A 22,809-nucleotide genomic window follows, 5' to 3' on the forward strand; every position below is an offset into this window, starting at 1 on the left:
CAGTTCCACCCTGGAGGGACAGGTCAGCATATCACACAGAATCCCGTGCGGGCCGGGCTGTGTGGAAACCCACGGGGACGGGGACTCGTCTGCTCACCTGCGTCCTCAGCACCCCTAACAGCGGCACACAGTAGGACCTCGAAAGGCATCCCAGCCTCAGCACAGGCTTGGAGGAGGTGCCCTTGGCCTGGGAGGGGCAGGACGCGATGGGGACGGGGCCCCAGGGTGGCACAGAGACCTGGCCAGCGGGTGCCTGGGGAGGCCGGGCCACGGTCGCCGCGGAGCCCACCTTGAGCAGCAGCTGGTACTTGGTGATTCTCTGCACCGGCTTCAGCAGGTAGGAGTCCAGGCTCAGCTTGTGGTCTAGCTTCCTCTGGCATTCCTGGAACCAAGCCAGAGCCTTTGGTTTGCACAACTTTTATTATTCCGCAGGAGTCGGCTAGGAAAGGGGGTAACGTTCTGAAGGAAGGTCTGGGGACAAACCTGGAAGAACGGGCAGTCGGAGCACTGTCTCCACAGGCTCTCGGAGCGGGGCTTGTTCTGACAGTACTTCTCGTAGATCTGGAAATCCTCCATCTGCACCAAGGGACAGGCACCACATCACACAGCGTCTTCCCAGCCCTGTGAGGCACTGCTGCTCGCCTCACAGCTTCCGAGGGCCGGCACTGGCTCCCGGGCTCCGCTGGGGGGCCTGCCCTCCATTTATGGGGCTCCCTGTCCCCGCTGACTTCCCAGAGCACAGGCGTGGAGTGGAGACGGGGTTCCACCGCAGCCATTCTTAGAAGGCCATTTATGGTGTGGTTTGTTGATTTGTTTATATAACAGAACTTCTAGCATTTTCTCTGGCAGTTTTATAAATTACCTGTTATTCAGCAAAACACAGACCCTAGCCCCACTGTGAAGTGTAAGTGCTCCCGGGTGCCTCTAGAGCACAGATGGTTCTAGGAGCACAAATGGTTTTAGGGCACAGGGCTCAGAAGTTTCTAAGGGCACAGGAGGTTAATGAGGTTATGGGGGCACAGGAGGTGCTGGGGGTTCAGGAGGTTCTGAGGCACAGGAGGTTCTGGGGTTAATGAGGTTATGGGGGCACAGGAGGTTCTGGGGGTTCAGGAGGTTCTGGGGGTTCAGGGGGTTCTGGGGGCACTGGAGGTTCTGGGGGTTCAGGAGGTTCAGGAGGTTCTTGGGCACTGGAGGTTCTGGGGCACAGAATGTTTTGGGGTACAGGAGGTTCTGGGGGTTCAGGAGGTTCTGGGGCACAGGAGGTTATGGGGGTTGAGGTTCTGGGGTTCATGAGGTTCTGGGGGTTCAGGAGGTTCTGGAGGTTCTGGGGGTTCAGGAGGTTCTGGGGTACAGGAGGTTCTGGGGGTTTAGGAGATTCGGGGGCACAGGAGATTCTGGGGTACAGGAGGTTCTGAGGGTACAGGAGGTTCTGGGGTACAGGAGGTTCTGGGGGTTTAGGAGATTCTGGGGCACAGGAGGTTCTGGGGGTACAGGAGGTTCTGGGGTACAGGAGGTTCTGGAGGTTCAGGAGGTTCTGGGGTACAGGAGCATCATTTTATCTCAGCCAAATTGAAAACATTTGCATTCTGTGATTTCAGTTGGTTAGAATGGGAACTTGCAGTAGAATCTGAAGTCATTATTCAGTAATTTTGAGAAGCTGTGACAAAATATACATCAAAGCACCACATACCCTCTCCAGAAAGCATCTTCCAACCAGTTCTGGGCAGTCGGTGTAGTTTTCCAGCTCCCTGAGGAATATCCTAGACAAGGAAGGTTTTTAAGTAGTAAGAGAGACAGGCCGAGTCACGTGGCACCGGTGACAAATGGACAGACATCATTTCTCAGAAGCCTTTTATGCCTTGCTCTGTATGTGGCAACAACGCCCTGCACGACTTGGGGACGTGGCAGCCACACCTGTCCTGAGCACCAAGCTCTCAGGTGCCAGCAGGTGCAGCCCCAGGCTGAGTCTCCTTATATTTCTGGCCTTGGCTGCACACAGAAGTTGGAGAGAGCTGCTTTTCCCTCAGCACACACGTGGCTCACAGGGCTACAGGCAAAGACAGAGATGGGACCCTTCAGGGCCCTGGAGGCGCCGCCCCCATAACTGGCCGTGGGTCTGTGGGTTCTCTGCAGACGCACCCTGAGTCCTGGCCCTAGGCAGCACGATCCCCAGGCTCCTGGGCTGTTTCCCTTTCGTTTCTGACTTACATCTGTCCCCTGGAGGAAGTCTGGCCAGAGGGGAAAACCGTCTGGGGGACGGATTCGGGGCATGAACACTAAGCTTAAAGCTGTGGGGACCCCTGTGTGCAGGACTGGCCGAGACCCGGGGGGCCATGAGGACAGATACTAAGGGACACTGAGGTTCTGCCCAATCTCCGTGGACGTGGAAGTCTTCTTGGTGGTCAACTGCGGACCTGCTGCCTCCTAAGTGGCAGGTGAGGTGACGATCACAGCAGGGGGCAAGAAGCAGGTGTCAGAACCATGTCCCAAGCACTGGCGATTCCCATGGCCAGTGGGGTATGCTGGTCCCCATGCACATAGCCACGTGGGAGCCACTCACATGGGCTCCCTCCAGGACACGCAGCAGGGGCCGTCCACTGCAGCCTCCCTGGCACTCCGCACTGCATGCCCACCCTACACCTTCCCATGAGCTCTCCACAACTGTTAAAGCAGCCAAACAGCTCAGAGGAGTGGAGAACAAGGGGCCAGACACCCCCCCGCACTGGAGAGGCCACGGGTCGCTCGGGGGACAAGCAGCCCCCGTGACGAGTAGGGAATGCCTAGTTTGCCGTCCTTTTCAAGAGCTTGGGAACAAAACAGGACTTGCCATGTGGTGTGGCCTTCGTGACCTCCAAAGGGCTGAATACACACCTGGGAGGGGGTTCCAGCTTCCACTTGCCCAGCAGGATGAGGAGGGGATGAGGGGCGGGCAGGTCCCATTTCCTGCACCACAAAATGGTGCACTCGGGGGGCTCAGAGCCCTCTCCTCACGGCTGGTGGCGCACTTACAACTCGGCTGCCTGGGCGCAACCACCAGGCACGGAGCCACGTGGGCACTCAGAGACAGCCCCATGTACCCACACTCATGCCTGTGCCTCTGAGTCCACCCCTTGGGCGCCCCTTCCCAGTCAGGCATGGCTTGCACCCCCCCGTTCCAGCCCCCTGAAGCCAGCATCATTAGCTGCGAGAGATCATGGGTGCGTGCCTGTGTCGAGGGGAAGGGCCCACCTGTTGTGGAAGTGATAGATTTCCTCCATGTTTCCAAACAAAACATCCTTCTTGCTGTGAAGGCCTGTTGACAGGAGGTGAGCCATCAGTGGGTTATCCATCTCCGAGGCGTAGCCCTGCAGGGACAGAGCAGAGGTCAGTGGGGGTCCTGGGCTGCAGCCCACCCACAGCATCAGGCTCATCTGTGGGCCAGGCCGTCCCTTCCTCTTTATTCTCAGGTGATTTCTAAGAAGTTATCTGGACAGGCATCCACCAAAGCAAAAGTATTATGAACAGCACCAATTTGGGGGAAAGGGGTGGAGGTTCTACCCTTCTCGCTTTAAACCTTTTATGATTCAGCTGTAACTGAAACAGAGGGTGCAAATCTTCTGTCTACACTCAAGTGACCACCACTTGTGCACACTCGGTGAATCAGACACCCGTCTATACTCAGGTGACCACCACCTCTGCACAGTCACTGTCTACACTCAGGTGATCACCACCTGTGCACACTGGGTGAATCAGACACGCATCTACACTCAGGTGACCACCACTCACATCAGACTCACCCAGGCAACAGCCCACTGCCAAGGTCACCCCTAATCTGCCTCCCACCCCAAACCAGTTTTGCTTGCCCTGGAGTGCTCTGTGCCGGGAACCGCATGCACCCTGTGGCCTGTGTTTGGGACAATCTGTGTGTGGTTCGTGCATCTGTTATGTGTCAGCTCCTCTTTCTTGTTACTACATTTGTCCCCTGTGTGGACCCCGTGAGCTGTCTGGTCCCCTGTGCGGATCCCCTGAGCTGCCTTGTCCCCTGTGCGGACCCCCTTAGCTGCCTGGTCCCCTGTGCGGATCCCCCCTGAGCTGCCTGGTCCCCTGTGCGGACCCCCTGAGCTGCCTGGTCCCCTGTGCGGACCCCCTGAGCTGCCTGGTCCCCTGTGCGGACCCCCTGAGCTGCCTGGTCTCCTGTGTGGACCCCCTGAGCTGCCTGGTCCCCTGTGCGGACCCCCCTGAGCTGCCTGGTCCGTGTCTTGCTGATAGGCCCTGAGGGGCTCCCCGTCTGGGGCTGCTGTGACCAGGCTGCTGTGGATGCTCTTTCACGTGCATTTGGTGGACAGCAGCGCTGCTCTGAGCAGCAGTTGTCAGAGGAAGTCCCACCAGGTAGTGCAGGTGAGTCCACGTGGTGGTCGGCCCTCCCCGAGTCCAGCCTCACCTCCAGGACGCACAGCAGCTCCTCCACGTAGGCCCGTTCTGTGTCCAGGAGCTCGCTCATCACGTGCCTGGTGGCAGGTCATGTGGAGAGCAAAAAAGGTTAGCACTGGGAGGGCAGGCATGGTCTGCTCCGCAGTCTCACAGGTGCCACCTAGAATGATGGCCTGCCCAGCGAGAGGGAACTGGCGTCAACCCGAAGCCCATGGGCTGGACGCTCACTGGGGCTCCCCTCCCAGCTCGCAGCCTCAGACCCTGCAGACGGCGGCTGGACCCTACCTGGTTCCCAGACCGGCCATCACTGTCTTGCCCTGGCCTGGCACACACTCTTGGTAGGAGGGATTCCCCACCCCGCCTCCTGGGCTTTTGGGTCCCACCTGCTCAAAATGAGCTCAGTTCCTCATGCTCATGGGCGAGTCATCCCACCCCTAGGATCCATTCCTAGAATCCACCCCAGTCTCTTCTGCCAAGACGACACCCGCCCGCCGCCCGGCCTCCCTGAGCCTTCCTCGTGGTGGGTATGTGTGGGCCCTGTCGCCAGAGCTGCCCCCTGCCCACACCCTCACACCCAGCAGGTGGGCAGTGGTTGTCTAGGGAGTGGCCCACCACCCGCCGCACTGGATCCGGAAGGGGAGGGCGCACAAGCTGGCTGTGCAGGTCTTGTTGCTGGTGTGAGCATCTTTCAGCAGCCTGCGGCCCCGGCTGCTTATGTGATGCACAGAAACTGGAGCCGGGGGCTGGTCCTGGGTTGAGGTTATTCAGCAAGTTCATTCCAAAACAAGTGGTCGGCACGCAGAGGCCCCCACCTTGGCACAGGGGAGAGGAGTGGGGAGCAAGAGGGCTCGGGACTCCCTCTCACAACCTGGGAACTGCCGGCCGAGGACCACTCCTTCTGCGTCTCAGGGCCGAGCACTTGCTGCTCCTCCGTGTGGACGCCCCTCAGCCTGGACCCTCCTCCGTGTGGACGCCCCTCTGCCTGGACCCTCCTCCGTGTGGACGCCCCTCAGCCTGGACCCTCCTCCGTGTGGACGCCCCTCTGCCTGGACCCTCCTCCGTGCAGATGCCCTTCTACCTGGACCCTCTTCTGTGTGGATGCTCCCCTGCCTGGACCCTCCTCTGTGTGGACATTCCTCTGCCTGGACCCTCCTCTGTCCAACCTTATGGAGCCTGCCTGGACCCTCCTCTGGACAATCATCTGCCTGGAAGCTTCTTGGCAACTCCCCCGTCCCCCATCCTGCTTCACCAGCTTCCATCAGAAGCCGGAAGTGACAGACTGAGCTTTCACACCAGGTTAGGTTTACTGTAATTCCCAATTTTGCTCCATCTCCCAACCCCGCAGCGTCACTTGGACGCCGCCTGCGGACACCTGCTTGTCAGCACGTCAGGAAGAGCCTTTTCTTCTTCCCTGATTGTGGAGTTTTGATGGTCAAAGGGGCTCCTGCTGTTCCTCGAGGCCTCTGGGAAGGAGCCCCACGTGCCCCAGGGGTGTCTGGCTCCTTCCCAGTTTTGCTCTGGGGACCTGCACTCCCTGGCCCTGCATCAGTGAGGTCTTTCTTGAAGGCGAAGGAAGCCAAGAAAGGGAACTGCTTTTGTTTGCACAACACTCCCTGAATTTGAGGGTCCAGGAATCCCAGAGGAAGAGGAGGGCTGGAGACGATGCCGTCCCCCACACCAGCTGCCTGGCACCACTGCCTGCCACACTGAGCCCTGAGCAGCTGGTGGCTGCTGCTGTGGCCGGCACTGGTTGGGGCCTTTGAGTGGTGTCTCCTGTGAATGGCAGTGGAGGGTGGAGGCTCTCGCTGGGGTGGAGATGCCCCTTCACTCTTGCATTCAGCCATTGCCCTCTCTTCCCTCCCGAATCCCCCCAGTGGTGTGTGTGCGGCATGTGTGTGCTTCACGTGGTGGGGACCAGGACACACGCTCGAGCCACGGCAGGCCCTCTGGGTATCACTTGGTGCAAAAGTAAGAACCACAATGACTTCTACACCAGCCTTCTATCTGTGAGGCGTCCACTTGAGTGCCTGACGGCACCTGGTGGTTCAGGCTGTGGTCGGAGGGCCCCTGTGAGGCCAGAAGGGCAGCGCACCTACCTGCGCAGGATGGCCAGGCTCTCCTCCTCCTCCCCTGCGGAGCCGCGGCCCTGCCGGCTCTCACTCATCTCACTCTGGGGAGAAGAACAGTGTCAGGTCTGAAAGGCGGGACACAGCCTCAAGGGCCAACTCTCAAGGCCAGAGCCCACTGGTTCCCGTATGGGGATAGGGCTGAGCTCCCACGATGGGGAGCTGGCCAGGCAGCTGGGCCGCGCCTGAGAGGGGCCACGCGGAGAACCAGGCCTGGCGTGAACCAAGGAGGAGGGTGTGGACGGCGGGGTTGTCACGGGCAAGCCTCACCTTGGCCCTCCGGTAGGGCCCTCTCCGCAGCGCACCGCCCTCGGAGCTGGAGTTCTCCGAGCCTCGCCGAATGCCTGTTGGGAAGAAGGGGAGTGGGGCCTGAAGTCCCCCCGACCCTCTGGAGAGGGGACGTGCGCCCAGCGGGAAAAGGCCCCAAGGAGAGGGCAGGACGTGGCCTCTGAAGCCATAGGCAGTGGTGTCAGAAAGGGGAGGACCATGGGGTCTCGCTGCCCTGAGTCACCCCATCTTCCCACAGCCCATGGGAACACACTGCCTGTGGGCTCTAGCCTGGGAGAACTCCCAACAGGCAGAAAATAAGGTCGCCTGGGACCCAGTACAGGAAGGCAAGAGCCTGGCCAACCAGGGCCCCCGAGATTCACAGCTTACTTTCACCAAAGCTGGGGTGGCAGCTCGCCTCGTGGGTTCGTGTGTGAGAAACCAGCAAGGATGGGAAGAGGGTTCGTTTTGAGACAGGGAGGTGGCAGGAAAGTCTCTGGGAAATGGGGCGGCACCCGGCTTGGCGCAGAGGGCAGGTTTGGGACCGGCAATGTGGGCCGGACTGAGGTGCGTGGACGTGGCTCTTCAGGGCTCCGGGAGCCCAGAGTCTGGGCCACGTGTGAGGAACGTTGTTTGGCAATAGCACTGGGAAAGGACAGACTGCGGAGAGGCTGGAGCTGGGAAAGCCGGAGGTGGTTCCTCCGTGGGAACTCTGCGTTTTCAGTTTTGGGCCACGTGGGCTTCACTGAGACCACAGAACCCTGCCACACTCGTGGAAAAGCAGCCACAAACAATGCCTACAAGATGTGTGTGGCCGGGTCCTGACAAAACTCCATTTATAAACGTGGGCGAGGGGTGGCAGGAGCCGGCCCTCAGGCCCTGAACTGGGGCCCGGAGGTGGAAGGGGAGGAGGCGTGTGGAGACGGCTTTTGCAGGTGGCTGCCTCAGATGTTCCAAGCTCTCAACGCCCGGGGCTGCCCCGAGGGTCCCACAGCACCTGGGGCACGGGGTAGCCACACAGACCTGGGGAGGGGCAGGGCGACTTTGCCAGTGCCTCGGGTCTGGGGGCCACTGGCTGCACGGGCCGCGTCTGCCTGGCCGCCAGCTTCTTCAGGCTGGCCTGCCTGCGGTGGAACACCTCCTCCATGCTCGCCTGCTTCTGGAAGACCTTTCGCACGTGCTCCTGAAACCACACGCTCGGTAAGGCGCCTTGCACGTGTTGGCGTCATTAAAAATACGCGATCATGCGCAGAATGTGCCAGGGCACGCCCAACCCCCACCTTAAATGTTCTCCGTGCCGGGTCTGTCAGCACAGCACGGCTGCGTCCAGCCCTGGCTGCTATGGACGGTGAAGGGGATGCAGCCCACCCACGGGATGGGACCCTGGTCTTGGGAAAGGGCAGCTCCATGCGAGGGAGGGGCCTGCAGCCTTCCCCAGGCATGTGGATGGCTTAGGAGGAGCCTGGTCTCAAGGACATCACCAGGTCCCAGGGCCAGGCCCTTCCTGAAGAACACGCCCACGCCACGAAGTCTGCCAGCAGAGATGGGGCGGCAACCTTGCAGGGTTGGCGTGGAAACAACTTCTGTGTTGAAAGGAAAATTCAGATCGACCTCCCAACTGTGTGTTTCTCTCAAAGAAACAAGTGTCTTGTTATTTGGGAGTAATTCATTAAATGGGCCGGGCATGGTGGCTCACACCTGTCATCCCAGCACTTTGGGAGGCCCAGGTGGGTGGATCACCTGAGGTCAGGAGTTCGAGACCAGCCTGGCCAATATGGAGAAACCCCATCTCTACTAAAAATACAAAAATTAGCCGGGCATGGTGGTTCATGCCTGTAATCCCAGCTACTCAGGAGGCTGAGGCAGGAGAATCACTTGAACGTGGGAGGTGGAGATTGCAATGAGCCAAGATCGTGCCACTGCACTCCAGCCTGGGCAACAAGAGTGAGACTCTGTCTCAAAAAATAAATAAATAAAAATAATTCATTAAACGATTCTTTAAAACTCCCCACAGAGGAATGCCCCACTGCTAGGGACAGCGAGCTGCAAATGGAGAGCCCGAGTCAGCATTACCATGAGGTCTTGGTTGAGGATGGATTCGTATTCCTTGTAAATTGTGTTGAGCTCCTGGATCTTATTTTCTGCACTGGTCTCCAAAAACTTCTCGATTTCCTGGAGGGCAGCCTCCGCACCGTCCTGGGACTGGCACTTGTCCACAGGTTGTGAGGCCAGCAGGTAAATCCCTTCATCACACCACTTCAGGGACTGGAAACACAGAGCATTGCCAAGGGCAGGACGCCATGAGAGGGTGGGCGCACCACCCTGCCCAGGCACATGCTGCTGGGGCATCCTCCCAACAGATCCCGGACCACCAACTCCTCATGCTCCCACCACCCTGTCCAAAGCACCCCGAGGGGACACAGTGCTGGACAAGGCCAGCGAATTACCCAGGGCGGGGCCCAGAGAGGCAGGGAAAGTGCAGTAGGATCAACCAGGCCTTAAGCTTCTGGATCTTTTAAAGAAATCATTATGGGCTGGGCAGGGTGGCTCACACCTGTAATCCCAGCACTTTGAGAGGTGAAGGTGGGAGGATCACCTGAGCCCAGGAGTTCGAGACCAGCCTGGGCAACATAGTGAGACCCCATCTCTATCACACACACACACAAATACAAGAATTAGCTGGGTACGGTGGCATGCACCTATGGTCTCAGCTACTTGGGGGCTGAGGTGGGAGGATCCCTTGAGCCCAGGAACCAGAAGTTGCAGTGAGCCAAAAAAAAAAAAAAAAAAAAAGAAATCAAACTGTGCAAATGAATTCTACAAAAAGACCTGCTAGGCCAGCAAGACCAGAAAGGAAGGGCGTTTTCCAGCCAAGGAGCTGCCCTCCCCATGACAAGGGTCAGCCGGTGGTGGAGGCGGGAGGAAGAGGCTGGTTTCACAGCTGGGGTGTAGGTCCGGCTCGGCCTACCGTCTCCAGGCGGCGGTGCAGCTCCAGGGACTTGCTGAGCAGCCCCCTCCTCCTCACGATCTCTGCAGAGAACTGGTCGCAGAGGTGCCGGAGCTCCTGGCACTTGGGGCGGATGGAGTCTACGGCGTAGTGCTTGTTCTCGATGAGCTGCTCGCCATCCAGAGACAGGGCCCGGGCCCTCTCCACAGACACCTGCAGACGGCCACCCAGAGGACCAGCTCAGGTCTCTTTCTGTTCGAGGCAGATGGTGCCTCGCTGTACGGGATGTGTGTCCCTGGGCACACGTGTGTCTTGCTTTGTTTACTGCTATGGATGACTGAGATGCCGCCTAACGCCCAGAGCTGTTCTGTGGCAAGTGCTTCTGGGGGCTGTGGTGGTCCCAGCAAAGGGCATTGCCCGTCTGCAGGGAGCTGACCCAGAGGAGGCCGGGCAGGGCCACGTGCTGTGGGTGGGGTGTGGGAGGGGAGGTGCACAGGCAGCAGCCCCCACCCACTGTGGACGACCCCTAGGGGCTGTGGGGGCCCATTCTCCGCTGGCGGGAGGCCCATTCCTGCGCCTTCCTGAGCAGTACTTGATGCTGCTGCTCACACTCTCCCGCCGCCCCAGCCGGGACCCCGCCTTACGCCCGATTTCTCCTCGAAGCTGGCCAGGTCCCTCAGCAGGTGCTCCACATGCGCCAGACTGTTGCCAATGTCCGTAAAGGTTGCTATCTTCTGGCACACTGCGTCCAAGACGGCTTTGACCTGGAACAGAGGAGGGCCCATCTCAGGGGAGCGTCTCCCTCACCTGAACAGAGAGCACCCGCTCCAGATCAGGGAAGTGACGGAACTCAAAATCGGGCCAAGTGGTCATCAATGAAGCAGGGACCACAGTCAGGCAGGTGCAAAGTCAGCCCCGAGTAGTCACCAATCAAGTGGGGACCGTGGGGCCTCTGGGTACCCACCAGTGACCTCACTGGCAGGACACTTGTTTCTCTGCGGCCTGGGTGTGCCTCCGTTTATCAACCACACGCCTGAAAACAGCATGAGGAGAAGATGAGATCACGCAAGGACAAGGGCTCTGGGAGCCGAAAGCCAGCAGCAATGTGGACACTGGAATTGTCGGCATTCCTACTAGATCCTAGGCGTGGAGAGTTATGTAGCTCAGTCCCTTCTAGCTTGCTACTAACTTCTAATGTCTACGATTTCTGCTGTTAGCAGGAAGACAACGGGTGTCATATAAATGATTTTTATTTTAATATTTATTTATTTATTTATTTATTTATTGAGACGGAGTTCTGTTCTTGTTGCCCAGGCTGGAGGGCAATGATGTGATCTTGACTCACTGCAACCTCTGCCTCTCTGGTTCAAGTGATTTTCCTGCCTCAACCTCCCAAGTAGCTGGGATTACAGGCGCCAGTTGCCACGCCCAGCTAGTTTTTGCATTTTTAGTAGAGATGGGATTTCACCATGTTGGCCAAGTTGGTCTTGAACTCCTGACCACAGGTGATCCACCTGCCTCGGCCTCCCACAGTGCTGGAATTACAGGCGTGAGCCACCATGCCTGGCCTGATTTTTAAAACATATAACTGCTTACTCCTTTAAATACAAAAGATTTTAATTTTTGTTATTGGAAATAATCCTGAGAACAGGTGTGTACACAGACATCCCAGTGCCAAGGAGATTGTAGTTCAGATGGCCTGGGGCTGAAGGGCAGGAAGGCAGGATTCTTGTCCATCCTTGAACCCCCTGCATCTGGCACAGCTGAAGTCTGACACTTTCCATGCTACCCACAGCCACTGAGTTATGGATAATGCAGCACCTCTCAGAAACCAGCTCGGATATAGAAGAACTCAATACCATCAACCAACAGAATCTAACTGATATTTATAAAAGTTCACCTAACAACAGTAGAATACACATTATTTTCAAGCAAGGAACATATATAAAAAAAGACCATATTCTTGGCCCATAAAACAAATCTCAGCACATTTATAAGAACTGAAATCATACAGAAGAGTATGTTCTCTGATCACAATGAATCAAACCTGAAATCAAGAATGGAAAGACAACAGGAAAATCTCTGAACACTGGAAGCCAAACAACATACATTTAAATAATTGATGGGTCAAAGAGAAAGTTCCAAAGGAAATTGGGGGGGAAAAAAAAACTGGACTAAATGGAAAAGAAAATACAATACATCCAAATTTGTGGAACACAGCTAAATCAGTGATGAGAGGGAAATTTATAGTGTTCTTATTAAATACGCATGTTAGAAAAGAGGAATAGTCTCAAATAAAGAGTGTAAGTTCCCATCAAAGCAATCCATAGAAATAATAAAGGTAAGACCAGAAATCAATTAAGTTGAGAATAGAAAAACAACAGAAAAAACTAATGAAACAAAGAACTCGTTCTTTGGAAAGATGAGGAGGGACACATCTCAATCTAGATTGACAAAGAAAAAAAGAAAGAAGATGCAAATTACAAATATCAGAAACGAAACGGGGAATATCACTACAGACCCTGCAGACATCAAAAAGATTTTTAAAAAATACTATAAACAACCCTACACATTGCCTTGAAAAACACACTACTATATCTCATTGTGAAACAGATAGTTTCAATAGTTGCATAACTATTAAGGACACTGAATTCATAATTTTAAAAGTCTCCCAAAGAAATCTCTAGGCCCAGATAGTTTTATTGAGCATCTACAAAAATCCTACAACTAACATTATACCTGATAGTGAAAAACTAAACGCTTTCCCCCTAAAGCTGGGGACAAGGCAGAGATGTCCAGTCTCACCACTCTTACCAAATAGTGGAAGCTCTAGCTGGTGCAGTATGCAGTGGGGCAGGGTGTTGGGAGGTAGAATAAAAGGCATATCTTCAAAAAGGAAAAAACCAAACTGTCCTTATTTGCACATGACATGATGGTCTCTACGGAAAATTTCAAGGACTTTACAAAAAACCATCTAGAATACGTGTGCTCAGCAGGGTCGCAGGAGACAAGATAAATATACAAAAATCAATTGTATTTCTATATGCAGCAATGCATACATAAATACCAAAATTAAAAATATAATACTGTGATGACTTCTTTAAATGGAATATTAAAGGTAAGTCAAACAAAATACGTACTGAACTTGTGTGCTGAGAACTACTTGACACTGATGAAAGAAATCAAAACAAGCGCTGAGAATACCATGTTTGTTGACTAGAAGACTCAACACAGTAAAGACACCGATCTTCCTCAAAATACAGGTTTAACACAACTACTATGAAAACCCCAGGAAACTGGTTTTTGTATACGTAGACAAGATAATTTTAAAATTGGCATGAAATGGCAAAAGAACCAGAAGCTAACACAATTTTGAAAAAGAAAACAAAGAGGGAAGAATGAGTGTACTTGATTTCAAGACATTATATAGTTGCAGTAATTAAGACCCTGTGGTATGGACAGAGGAACAGGCGTGTAGATAAATGTAATTGAAGAGAGTCTCTAGACCAGACCCACATAAATGTGCCCAGAGTTTTGACAACGGTGGAAAAGAAATCCAGTGGAAGAAAGAGACTTTTCAACAAACGGTGCTACAGTAATTGGACATCCAGAGGTAAAACAAATCATGATCTAATTCTCATACCTTATACAAAAATTAACTCAAAATAGGTCATAGACTTCAATGTAAAACTATGAAATTCTGGGGGAAAAAAGCTTAGCGGAATATACTTGGAATCGAGGACCAAAAGTATAATCCTTAAAAGGAGAAATTGACAAGTTGGAGTTTAAATGCTTTGGCTGTGTGAAATGCCCGTGAAGAGGATGAAAAGACAAGTTACAGACCAGGAGAAAATATTCGTAAAACTACATGTGTGACAAAGAACTAGTATCTGTAGTATATAACGAATTTTCAAAATGTAACAGTAAAACAAAAACACAAAACCAAACAATCCAGTTAGAAAACAGGCAACAGAAATAAGGCATTTTACCGAAGAGGATATGCGAATGGCAAAGAAGCACACGGAAAGGTGTTTAGCACCATCAGCACTGGGGAAATGCAACGGAAAACCACTGCGAGCTTCCACGGCACACACATCAGGATGTGAGCATAATATAAAGAATCATTACACCACCACATGCTGGGGAAAAGGGGAAGCAACTAGTCGCTCACACGCTGAGAACCGTTTGGCACTTTCTTAAACAAACCATGTAACTACGATATAACCCTGCAATTACATTCTGGGCATTTAGGCCAAAGAAATGAGAACTGACATTTACACCAACATCAGTACATGAATGTTTGTAACAGCTTTATCTGTAATCCTCAAACCCGGAAACAACCCAGATACCCTTCAACGGTGAATGATTGAAAGAACTGTGGTCCGTCCACACCAGGGAACACAATGCGTGAGCCACCGGCACCTGGGGGTCTGCAGAGAGCTGTGCTGAGCACCAAAGCCAATCCCGAGAGTGACATTCTGTGGGACTCACTGACATCACATTCTTGAAATGGCAAAAGTACAGCCATGGGAACAGATGAGCAGTTGCTGGGGGCTGAGGAGGGGTGGGCTGTGGGAGACACGGGTGAGTCTCTCATGAGGGGCCGCAGGCAGGAGACGTCTGGGTCTGGCTGCACTGGCCGTGTCGACGTGCACCTCATGGCTGCGACACTGTCCTACAGTCTGGCACATAGCAGGGACATCACACACGCATGTTGAATAAAAGGGCATGCAAATGACTATGAAGGGAGAGCAAAGGCTTCCTGCTAATTTACGAATAATGCAGGTGTAAGTGCATTGCAGTGAGCCGATTTTCAATCACCTGTCTATACAGCGACGCAGTCATCAATGGTGCATTTCAAGGCTCAGCCCCACTTAATCTCACAGGCTCCACCTGGCAAGTGGAGACTTTTCTGCATTAAGCCGAAGTCGACCGCGTGGCACGGCTCAGCTCCTGGCACTGGGACCAGGGCACAGGCACAGGAGGCCCCATGGGCATCAGGGCGGCTGCCGGCTCCACCCAGGGCCACTCACCTCCCGGAAGCCCTGCTCGAAGTGCCGAAGCTGCAGGCACTGCTCCAGTTTCTGCTGATGCTTTGCCCAGAACTCATCGAAGGCAGCCTCGGTTTCGTTCAGCTGGGCCAGGAGCCTGGGAGAGAGGAGGAGCTGACCATCTGCGTGGCCCAGGGTGCCCCACACAACGTGGAGCACAGTGGGAGTTCTAGCGACCCCAAGGCTCACTCCACCCCGGGCCTTCCTGAGATCCTGGCCTGCACTCACTCCCTGCACCCAAACCTGGGATCTGCAGACACAGGCACTCAGGGCGTCAGCAAGGGAGGGAGGCCCTGGAGAAAGCATCAGGGGCTGTGTGCTTTCCTTCCTGCTTCTCTCCCTCTAGGTCACTGCGACGAGGCTGCACTGCCGAGTCTGTTCATTTCATTTTTATTTTTAAAAATTTAAAAACTTTTTTTTTTTTTTTTTGAGCCGGAGCCTTGCTCTGTTGCCCAGGCTGGAGTGCAGTGGCGCGATCTCAGCTCACTGCAAGCTCCGCCTCCCAGGTTCGCGCCATTCTCCTGCCTCAGCCTCCTGAGTAGCTGGGACTACCGGTGCCCACCACCACACCCGGCTAATCTTTTGTATTTTTAGTAAAGACGGGGTTTCACTGTGTTAGCCAGGATGGTCTCGATCTCCTGACCGTGTGATCTGCCTGCCTCAGCCTCCTAAAGTGCTGGGATTACAGGCATGAGCCACCACGCCCGGCCAAAAACTTTTTTTTAATTTATTTTTTGAGATAGGGTCTGGTTGTATCACCTGGGCTGGGTGCAGTAGTGCAATCTCGGCTCACTGCAACCTCTGCCTCCGAGTAGCTGGGACTCCAGCTGTGCACCGCCCAGTCAGCCCCACGCCCACCCTGCCAGGCGTGTGCACGGATCAGCTTCACTTTACAGATGAGGAAACTGAGTCTTTGGGAAGCTGACAAGGTGTCCGACACCAGCCAGGGCAAGGCCGACCCTCATGGGCTGTGCTCCAACCTCCGCCTTGTGGACCACAGCACCCCATCTACGAGGAGCCCTCAAGGATGTGCCCTTCAGTCCCCGGGGCGTCTGGCGTGTCCCTGGCACAGAAGGCAGCTCAGGGTGTGGGCCACGCTGCATGGGAGTCAACGGCAGCTGAGAGTCAAAAGGACCAGCTCGGTCTAGGCCTGGGTGCGCCCCGCACGGCCCTGCCGGACAAGCCGCTGTCCAGCTGTGTGGGCCCTGCTCCTCAGCTGGGAGGCGAGGCTGATAGCACCCACCAGCGAGGATGGGACAGGGGAGGCTTGGGGAGTCTTGGGGATGGGTGAGGCTTGGGGAGCTCTGGGGGGTTGTGGGGGGGGCTCAGGGAGTTCTGGACATCCTAGAGCACCATGCCAACCACACAAATGCCCTACCCTGTGCTGCTATAAAGCTGGAAGCCCAAGGGAGGAATATGAGAATCACACTTTTACAATGAAAGTAAGAAACACTAGCTGCAGCGAGGAGAACCCCAAGCTTTCTCCCTGTCCATGGAAGCCCCGCTCGGAACGCAGCAGCCCCACGTCTAAGGCCTCTGCTTCCCCTAACGTCTCCTTCATGCCTGCAAAAGGGCGTTTGCTCTAGGAAATTGCCCCTAGAACAGCGGCTTTCTGTGGGGTTCAGGGGAAACGCATTTCAGCAGGAGGAGCCAGGTCCACACAGAGGCCTGGAGGCGGCTGCTGTGCTGGCCCCGGCCAGGAGTGGGGCTGCCTGCCGCGTGGCTTGCCATTTCCGTGGCCTCTTTCTTTCAGAGAGGCTGTGTGCCTGAGAGGATCCTTCCCTGGACTCGGACAGCACAAGGGCAGGAAGGCGGCCGGGCCTCACCTCTGCACGGTGGCCTGGTTGTCGAGCTGGTCCTGGTTCACGCCGGGCTCTGAGCCCTCAGCCTGCAGCTCCCCGAGGCTCTCCAGAACGCTGTGCCCCTCTTTCAGTGCCAGCCTCAAATCCTCCTGTGGAGAGAACGCAGCCTTGCACCCCGGCCCCATCCAGGCGCTCAGCGCAGGCCAGTGGTGAGGCCTTGTGGGGCCTTGCTCTTGAGGTGGTGGGGACTGAGGAGGGGGTCAACCCCTGACTCCCGAGTCTTTCCAGTCTCTTCTGCGGGGTCGTGCGGGCAGGGCAGGCTGATGTGGGGGACTCCCTCACTCCTGTGTGCCCCGGGGCAGAATTGCCGTTACAAGTCACTCAAGGCAACAGGTTATGGTGAGAGTCACCGGAGACCCAGAGACACCAGGCAACCAGGAGACCAGGAGACCCAGAGACACCAGGCAACCAGGAGACCAGGAGACCAAGAGACCCAGAGACCAGGAGATCAGGAGACCCGGAGCCCAGGAGCCCAGGAGCCCAGGAGACCCGGAGACCAGGAGACCAGGAGACCCGGAGACCAGGAGACCAGGAGACCCGGAGCCCAGGAGCCCAGGAGCCCAGGAGCCCAGGAGACCCGGAGACCAGGAGACCAGGAGACCCGGAGACCAGACAACCAGGAGACCAGGAGACCCGGAGACCAGGTAACTAGGAGACCAGGAGACCAAGAGACCCAGAGACCAGGAGACCAGGCTTTCTCATGGTGCCTGCTCCTGGTCCTCACAGTGTCCTCACGGTGGAGTGGCCGAGTGACCACAGAGGCACAGTCCTCAGGGACACACCAGCAGGTCATGGCCCTGGGCCACAGTTGCTGCAAAGCCAGGGGCAGAACAGCAGGGAGCACGTGCTCCTCAGAATACATTTGTCTCAGCAAGGGCTGTGGACACGTGAGCACTGGGAGTTTTCTGCGAACAGAACTCCAACCACCACTTCATCGCCTGCTCGGCATGAGAAAGCGGCACAGACATCCTGTCTCGGTCACACTCAGAAGCCACAGAGCAGTCTATTCGGGAGCTCCCTGCAGAGACAGTCTATTCAGGAGCTCCCCGCACCGACAGCCAAAAGCGCTTGAGAGGAGAGCTGCCCCCGGTCCCACTCCTGAAGCCACGGCCGCCCAGGGCCAATGGTTGACTCAACGCCATAATGGTAGCCGCAGCTAGCACGCTACAGGGTTCATTTATGCTGCTTTTATTCCGTCCTCATCGGAGAAGTTGCCCAGCTAATCACCATCAAAAGGCATCTCAAGCCTGCTGACTTCTTGGTTTCATGTGCTGCCAACACGAACTCCCACGGGGACAGAAGACCCCCCGCAGCTTCTGACCGGAGCCCCTGCAGCTTCCAACCGGAGCGCCCCCACATACCTTCGCCTTGTCCTTCTTCTCTGTGTGCGCACACAGCACTGAGCTCGTCGACTGGACGTCATTGGGCAGCTCTGTTTCGGCCAGCTCGGTCCCGAAGGACTGCAGCATCTGAGCCGTCTGCTTCACCATGAGGGCGAAACTTTCGATGGCCTTGGAGACAGAGAAAACACAATTGCACGCCTTGTGCACTGCACCCACCTCCTGCTGCCCCGAAAGCAGACACCGGCGGAAACCGTTCCCGCGCAGACCCATCAGGCGAGGTTAGCTAATGCGAGGACAGTGGACACCCTCCCACAGCATCCTGCCCTCCTTGACCTCTTACGAAACATACCAGGCCACTCTACACATGTGCCCGTCACCTAGAGTCGCCTGTGCCTGTGCTGCCTCTCCCTGTCGAGAGCAGTGAGTGTTGCAAAGCACAATGCAAGAGTTTTTTTTTTTCCGTCTCCAAGCCCAGAGAAAGCCACTCCCAAACTTATTACTCATGTTACTTCTTTACAATGACTAAGGTCCACCGAGACCATCTCCTCATTCTTGGGAAAGAAAACGACTGTTAATGTGAACATGTTTTTGGAAAAGGCCGTGCTGTGACGCGAGAGCAATTCCGTGGAGGTGCTCGAGCTGGTAGCAGCCAGCCCCGGCCCCCACCGGCCCTGACGCGGCTCACCGTGCGCTGGCACAGCCACCGGGAGTGGCAATAGTCCAGGGTCCCGCCCAGGTCCTCGGTCAGCTGCGACTTATCGATGTAACCGTGTAAGTCTGGTACGGAGCTCAGCATTATGACCTGGAGAAGAAAGGGAGTGGGTGGTGGCGTTTGGGATTATTGTTGGCTCCCGAAAGAGCTGCCCCATCAGCAGAACACACAGCAGCACAGAAGGGACCACGTCTGCCTGGACGCTGCGGGTGGCCGTGTGGATGGGGGCACCTGGACACGGTGGGCGACTGTGCGGATGGGGGCATCTGGACACGGTGGGCGGCTGTGCGGATGGGGGCACCTGGACACTGTGGGCAGCTGTGTGGATGGGGGCATCTGGACGCTGTGACTGACTGTGCAGATGGGGGCACCTGGACGCTGTGAGTTGCTGTGTGGATGGGGGCACCCGGACATGGTGGGCGGCTGTGTGGATGGGGGCACCTGGACACAGTAGGCGGCTGTGTGGATTGGGGCACCTGGACGTGGTGGGCAGCTGTGTGGATGGGGGCACCTGGACGCTGTGGGTGGCTGTGTGGATGGCGGCACCTGGACATGGTGGGCAGCTGTGTGGACGGGGGCGCCTGAACGTTGTGGGCAGCTGTGCAGGCAGAGATGCCTAGACGCTGTGGGTGGCTGAGCGGACGGGATGCCTGGACGCTGTTGGTGCCTGTGCAGATGGGGGTGCCCGGATGCTGTGGGCAGCTGTGCAGACGAGGGCGCCTGGACATTGTGGGTGGCTGTGTGGACAGGGGCGCCTGGCTTCGGACCTGTGTGGACCCGGGTGTGGGTCCCACTCGCCCGCAGTCCAGCCGCCCACTCTCTGTGTCTCGGCTGCCTCCTTCGTAAATGGGCATGTTGTGCCTGAGCTGATCACACCATGGCGAGGAGCCAATGACGCTGTCGGAGGTGCACAAAACCCAACGCAGAATGGCCTGTGACGGCCACGGACACGCAGCAGGCGTTTACACCTCCTCCAGCAACATCATCAGACAGCGCTCTGATGGGAAAGATGCTCATTTTTATCCCTGTTCCTGCCAAAAACACCCCGCGGTCATTGCAGACACCAGCTGAAACCAACACCCCAGCGCCGAGGCCGGACGGGGAGAGGCTGGCAGTTCCCGCACCGTCATGGTTACGCGGGAAACCTGTGCTTGCGACGGCCGCATAAGCTCCACGTGCCTTGTCTTCGTTTCTCTGCCTTTCTCTTGCCCTTTTTGAGGCCACTCCATCCGTGGGTTTGGATAAAATCTAGGCTTGGCTTTGCAAGCTCAGACGGGACCACAAAACGGGTCTCCCGAGGTTTAGCTCAGGGGTTATTTGACACCACACGATGTATTATTAAATACCGTATCAGTCTAGAGTGGGGACTCTCAACTGGGGGTGATTGTGCCAGACAGCCATGGCAGCAGAGGTGCCGGGGCCACCGTTCTCCCTAACGTCTCCTTTCTAGGGCTGAGTTCAGCAGCCAGCCCTGAAACACGGACACACACGTGTCAACAACTGCATCCTTCACATCATCCACTCTGTAACTTCAAGAATTATCTAAGCGGGGCTGTGAGTTTGAAGATGCTGCTGATTTTTGTGAAACCCATTTTGATGGCTTGCTGTGGAGCCACTGTGCAGGGGAGCCTGTGGCATGGATGACCCATGAGGTCGGCCTTGCTCCCTGTGACACATCTGTGGTCACAAAGCCTATGGCTACTGTGCAGTGCCTGCCAAATAGGAGGGAAGGAGGGCACACGGAGTTATCTCTATCATAAGCACCATAACACGCACACGCCACTGCAAGAGGTGCTGTCCGCAGGGCGCTGAGCTGCACACACAATGCCTAGCTCGTCCTGGTGTCAGGACACGAGCCTCCCACTGCCCACGAGTCCCTGCTCTGCACGGTTCGGTCACTGGTTGTCTCTAGGGAATGGACGGTTCAGAAACTAAGGCTTCTCCAAGGCTACAAAAAATAGTGCATGCACAGTTTCCCAATGGCTTGGAAGCCGGTGGTTCTGGGGCCACCAAAGCACGATGGCACACAGCCCCATGGGGTGCCATGCAGACCGCCCTGCACCTGCAGTCACTGCTCCAGACCAGGCACCAGGGTCACAGGCGACACCTGGAGTGGACTGCATGGGGGTGGGCAGAGCGGATGGGGCCTTGTGGCCCCCAGGGCTGTCTTGGGCAGGGGGAGAGGAGGGGGAAAGGGAGGAGGAGGGGGAGGGGAAAAAGGGGGGAGGGGGAGGGGACTGGAAGGGGGCAGTACACGGGGGAAAGGCCCCAGGCCGTTTTCCTCCCTGTCAGAGAAGGGCTCTTGCACGTTTGGCATTGAGGTTGTAGCACAATGAGGGTGGGGAGGGAGGGCTTGTGCCACCTGATTCCCAGGGCACAGGGAGTAGCTTCACAGCAAGTGACCTGCACCCCAGATTCCCTGGCTTCCAGCAGCATCTGGCTGGTGCCATGGGGGGCTCTCAGGTGCCTGGCGCTGGCCCATATGTCTCTGTTCTTTGTGGCAAAGAAGATGTGAGCTTGCCGAATCAGCTGACCAGGGCTCTCAGGGGGAGCTGACACAGCTGGGGCTGGTGACCGGGCTCCACAGGCTCCAAGAGACTTTGTGAAGCCTTTGTTCTTTAAAGGACAGCGGATCAGGGCAGAAGGTGCTTTCTCAGTGGGCAGTGCTGGGAGATGCTGCCCTGTGCCGTGCTATGTGGTGGCGATGGGGCAGGGGTCACCCCGTTGGCTGCTCCAGGACAGGTCTGGCCCATCCCTGTCAGCAGTGGGTGCTCCCTCCCAGGTCCAGGGACGCTTACAGCCCCCTCCCCAGCCCTTCTCTCATCCCTGGGGTGCAGGCAGGGCCTGGGCTGAGTTCCTCGCAGGTGGGCCGGGGGGACTGTCAGTCCTTAGGGTCCCGAGTTCTACAGTTTTCCTGGGGGTAGGAATGTCACGTGACCCGCGTCCTGATGGGACGGCCACACAGTGGCCTGTCTGAGGTGGATGCTCTGTGTACCCCCAGTGGGGTGGGGGCTGGGGCAGGGGCGGAGGAAGAAAGGACCGCGTGGCCTCTGACGCGTTGAGGAAGTGCAGCTTCCCACCAGGTCCTACAGAGTTTTGTTGACCACGTGGCCCTGAAGTCAGCTCCTCGAGGATTTTGATGATCACAGATGAGCCAGGACGGCAATTAGTTCTGTTCTGCTCCCGCAGGATGGGGGGAAGGGGGGCGGAACTTACCGGCACCTTCATCTTAAAGTCATCTCTATTGAATTTGAAAGCGATGTCGGAGAGAGTCCTTTGGAAAAAACCCGTCGGGCGAAGCACAAGGACGAGCTGCAGGTTTGCCGGGAAAGATGCCTGCGAGAGAGGGCGAGAGACAAGAGCCTGCAGCGCGCTCTGTGGACAGCGGACCCCTCGCGCGGTGCCTGCACACTGGGCTGACCGGGGAGGCACAGTTCGTGGGCCGGGCAACCTCAAAGCGGCAGGTTTACACCGAGAAAAACATGGTAGAGATGCTGGCCTCTGTGAGAGGCATCACCCTTTTCTAAAAGAAAAGAAAAGCCACATGCCTTGGTAGAATGTTATGCTGCTTACACATGGAAAAGTCAAAAGCTTACAACAGTTGTTAGGGGCTGAACTGTGTCCCCCCCAAGTTATTATGTTGAAGCCTAACTCCCAGTGCCTCCGAATGTGACCTTGGTTGGCGACGGGGTCTTTACAGAGGTAACCAAGCGAAAACGAGGTCATTAGGGCGGGCCCTGATCCCAGCACAGCGTGGAGAGCCCCCAGAGAAGATGCTGGTGGAGGTCGGGCGGTGCTTCCACACCCAGGGACACCCGGGAGGCAGCCAGGCCAGAAGCTGGAGAGAGGCCTGGGGCAGAGAGATGCTCCCTGTAGCCTCTAGCCTCGTAGCTCAGAAGGAGCTGGCCCAGCCACACCTGAGCTCAGATCCCGCCTCCAGGGCTGGGAGGGAACGGGCTTCTGTGCCTCCAGCGGCCCCTCTGTGGTTACTTTGTTACAAGGCCCCAGGAAACCAAGACACTTGTCAAATTTTATAAAAGCCACATAGACACATATGTGTGTTACCTACAAAAATAAAAATAATCTTGGGT

General features: G+C 56.2%; 1 protein-coding gene across 1 annotated transcript; it reads right to left on the reverse strand.

The window, feature by feature from the left end:
- Positions 1-289: 289 nt before the first annotated feature.
- LOC112617250 (guanine nucleotide exchange factor DBS) lies at positions 290-22,054 on the reverse strand (the record flags this gene model as incomplete). The annotated part of the gene is made up of 16 exons (XM_025373991.1): positions 21,935-22,054; positions 18,692-18,808; positions 18,025-18,174; positions 16,628-16,752; positions 14,784-14,898; positions 10,395-10,514; positions 9,772-9,963; positions 8,877-9,068; positions 7,827-7,986; positions 6,807-6,880; positions 6,507-6,580; positions 4,421-4,487; positions 3,229-3,344; positions 1,691-1,760; positions 484-576; positions 290-382 (listed from the first exon to the last, which is right to left on the reverse strand). Coding segments are annotated over exons 1-16 (1,770 nt in total), but the record flags the coding sequence as incomplete, so codon positions are not given.
- Positions 22,055-22,809: the final 755 nt, after the last annotated feature.

This window comes from Theropithecus gelada, unplaced genomic scaffold (assembly GCF_003255815.1).
Source record: "Theropithecus gelada isolate Dixy unplaced genomic scaffold, Tgel_1.0 HiC_scaffold_15973, whole genome shotgun sequence".
Lineage (NCBI taxonomy): Eukaryota > Metazoa > Chordata > Mammalia > Primates > Cercopithecidae > Theropithecus > Theropithecus gelada.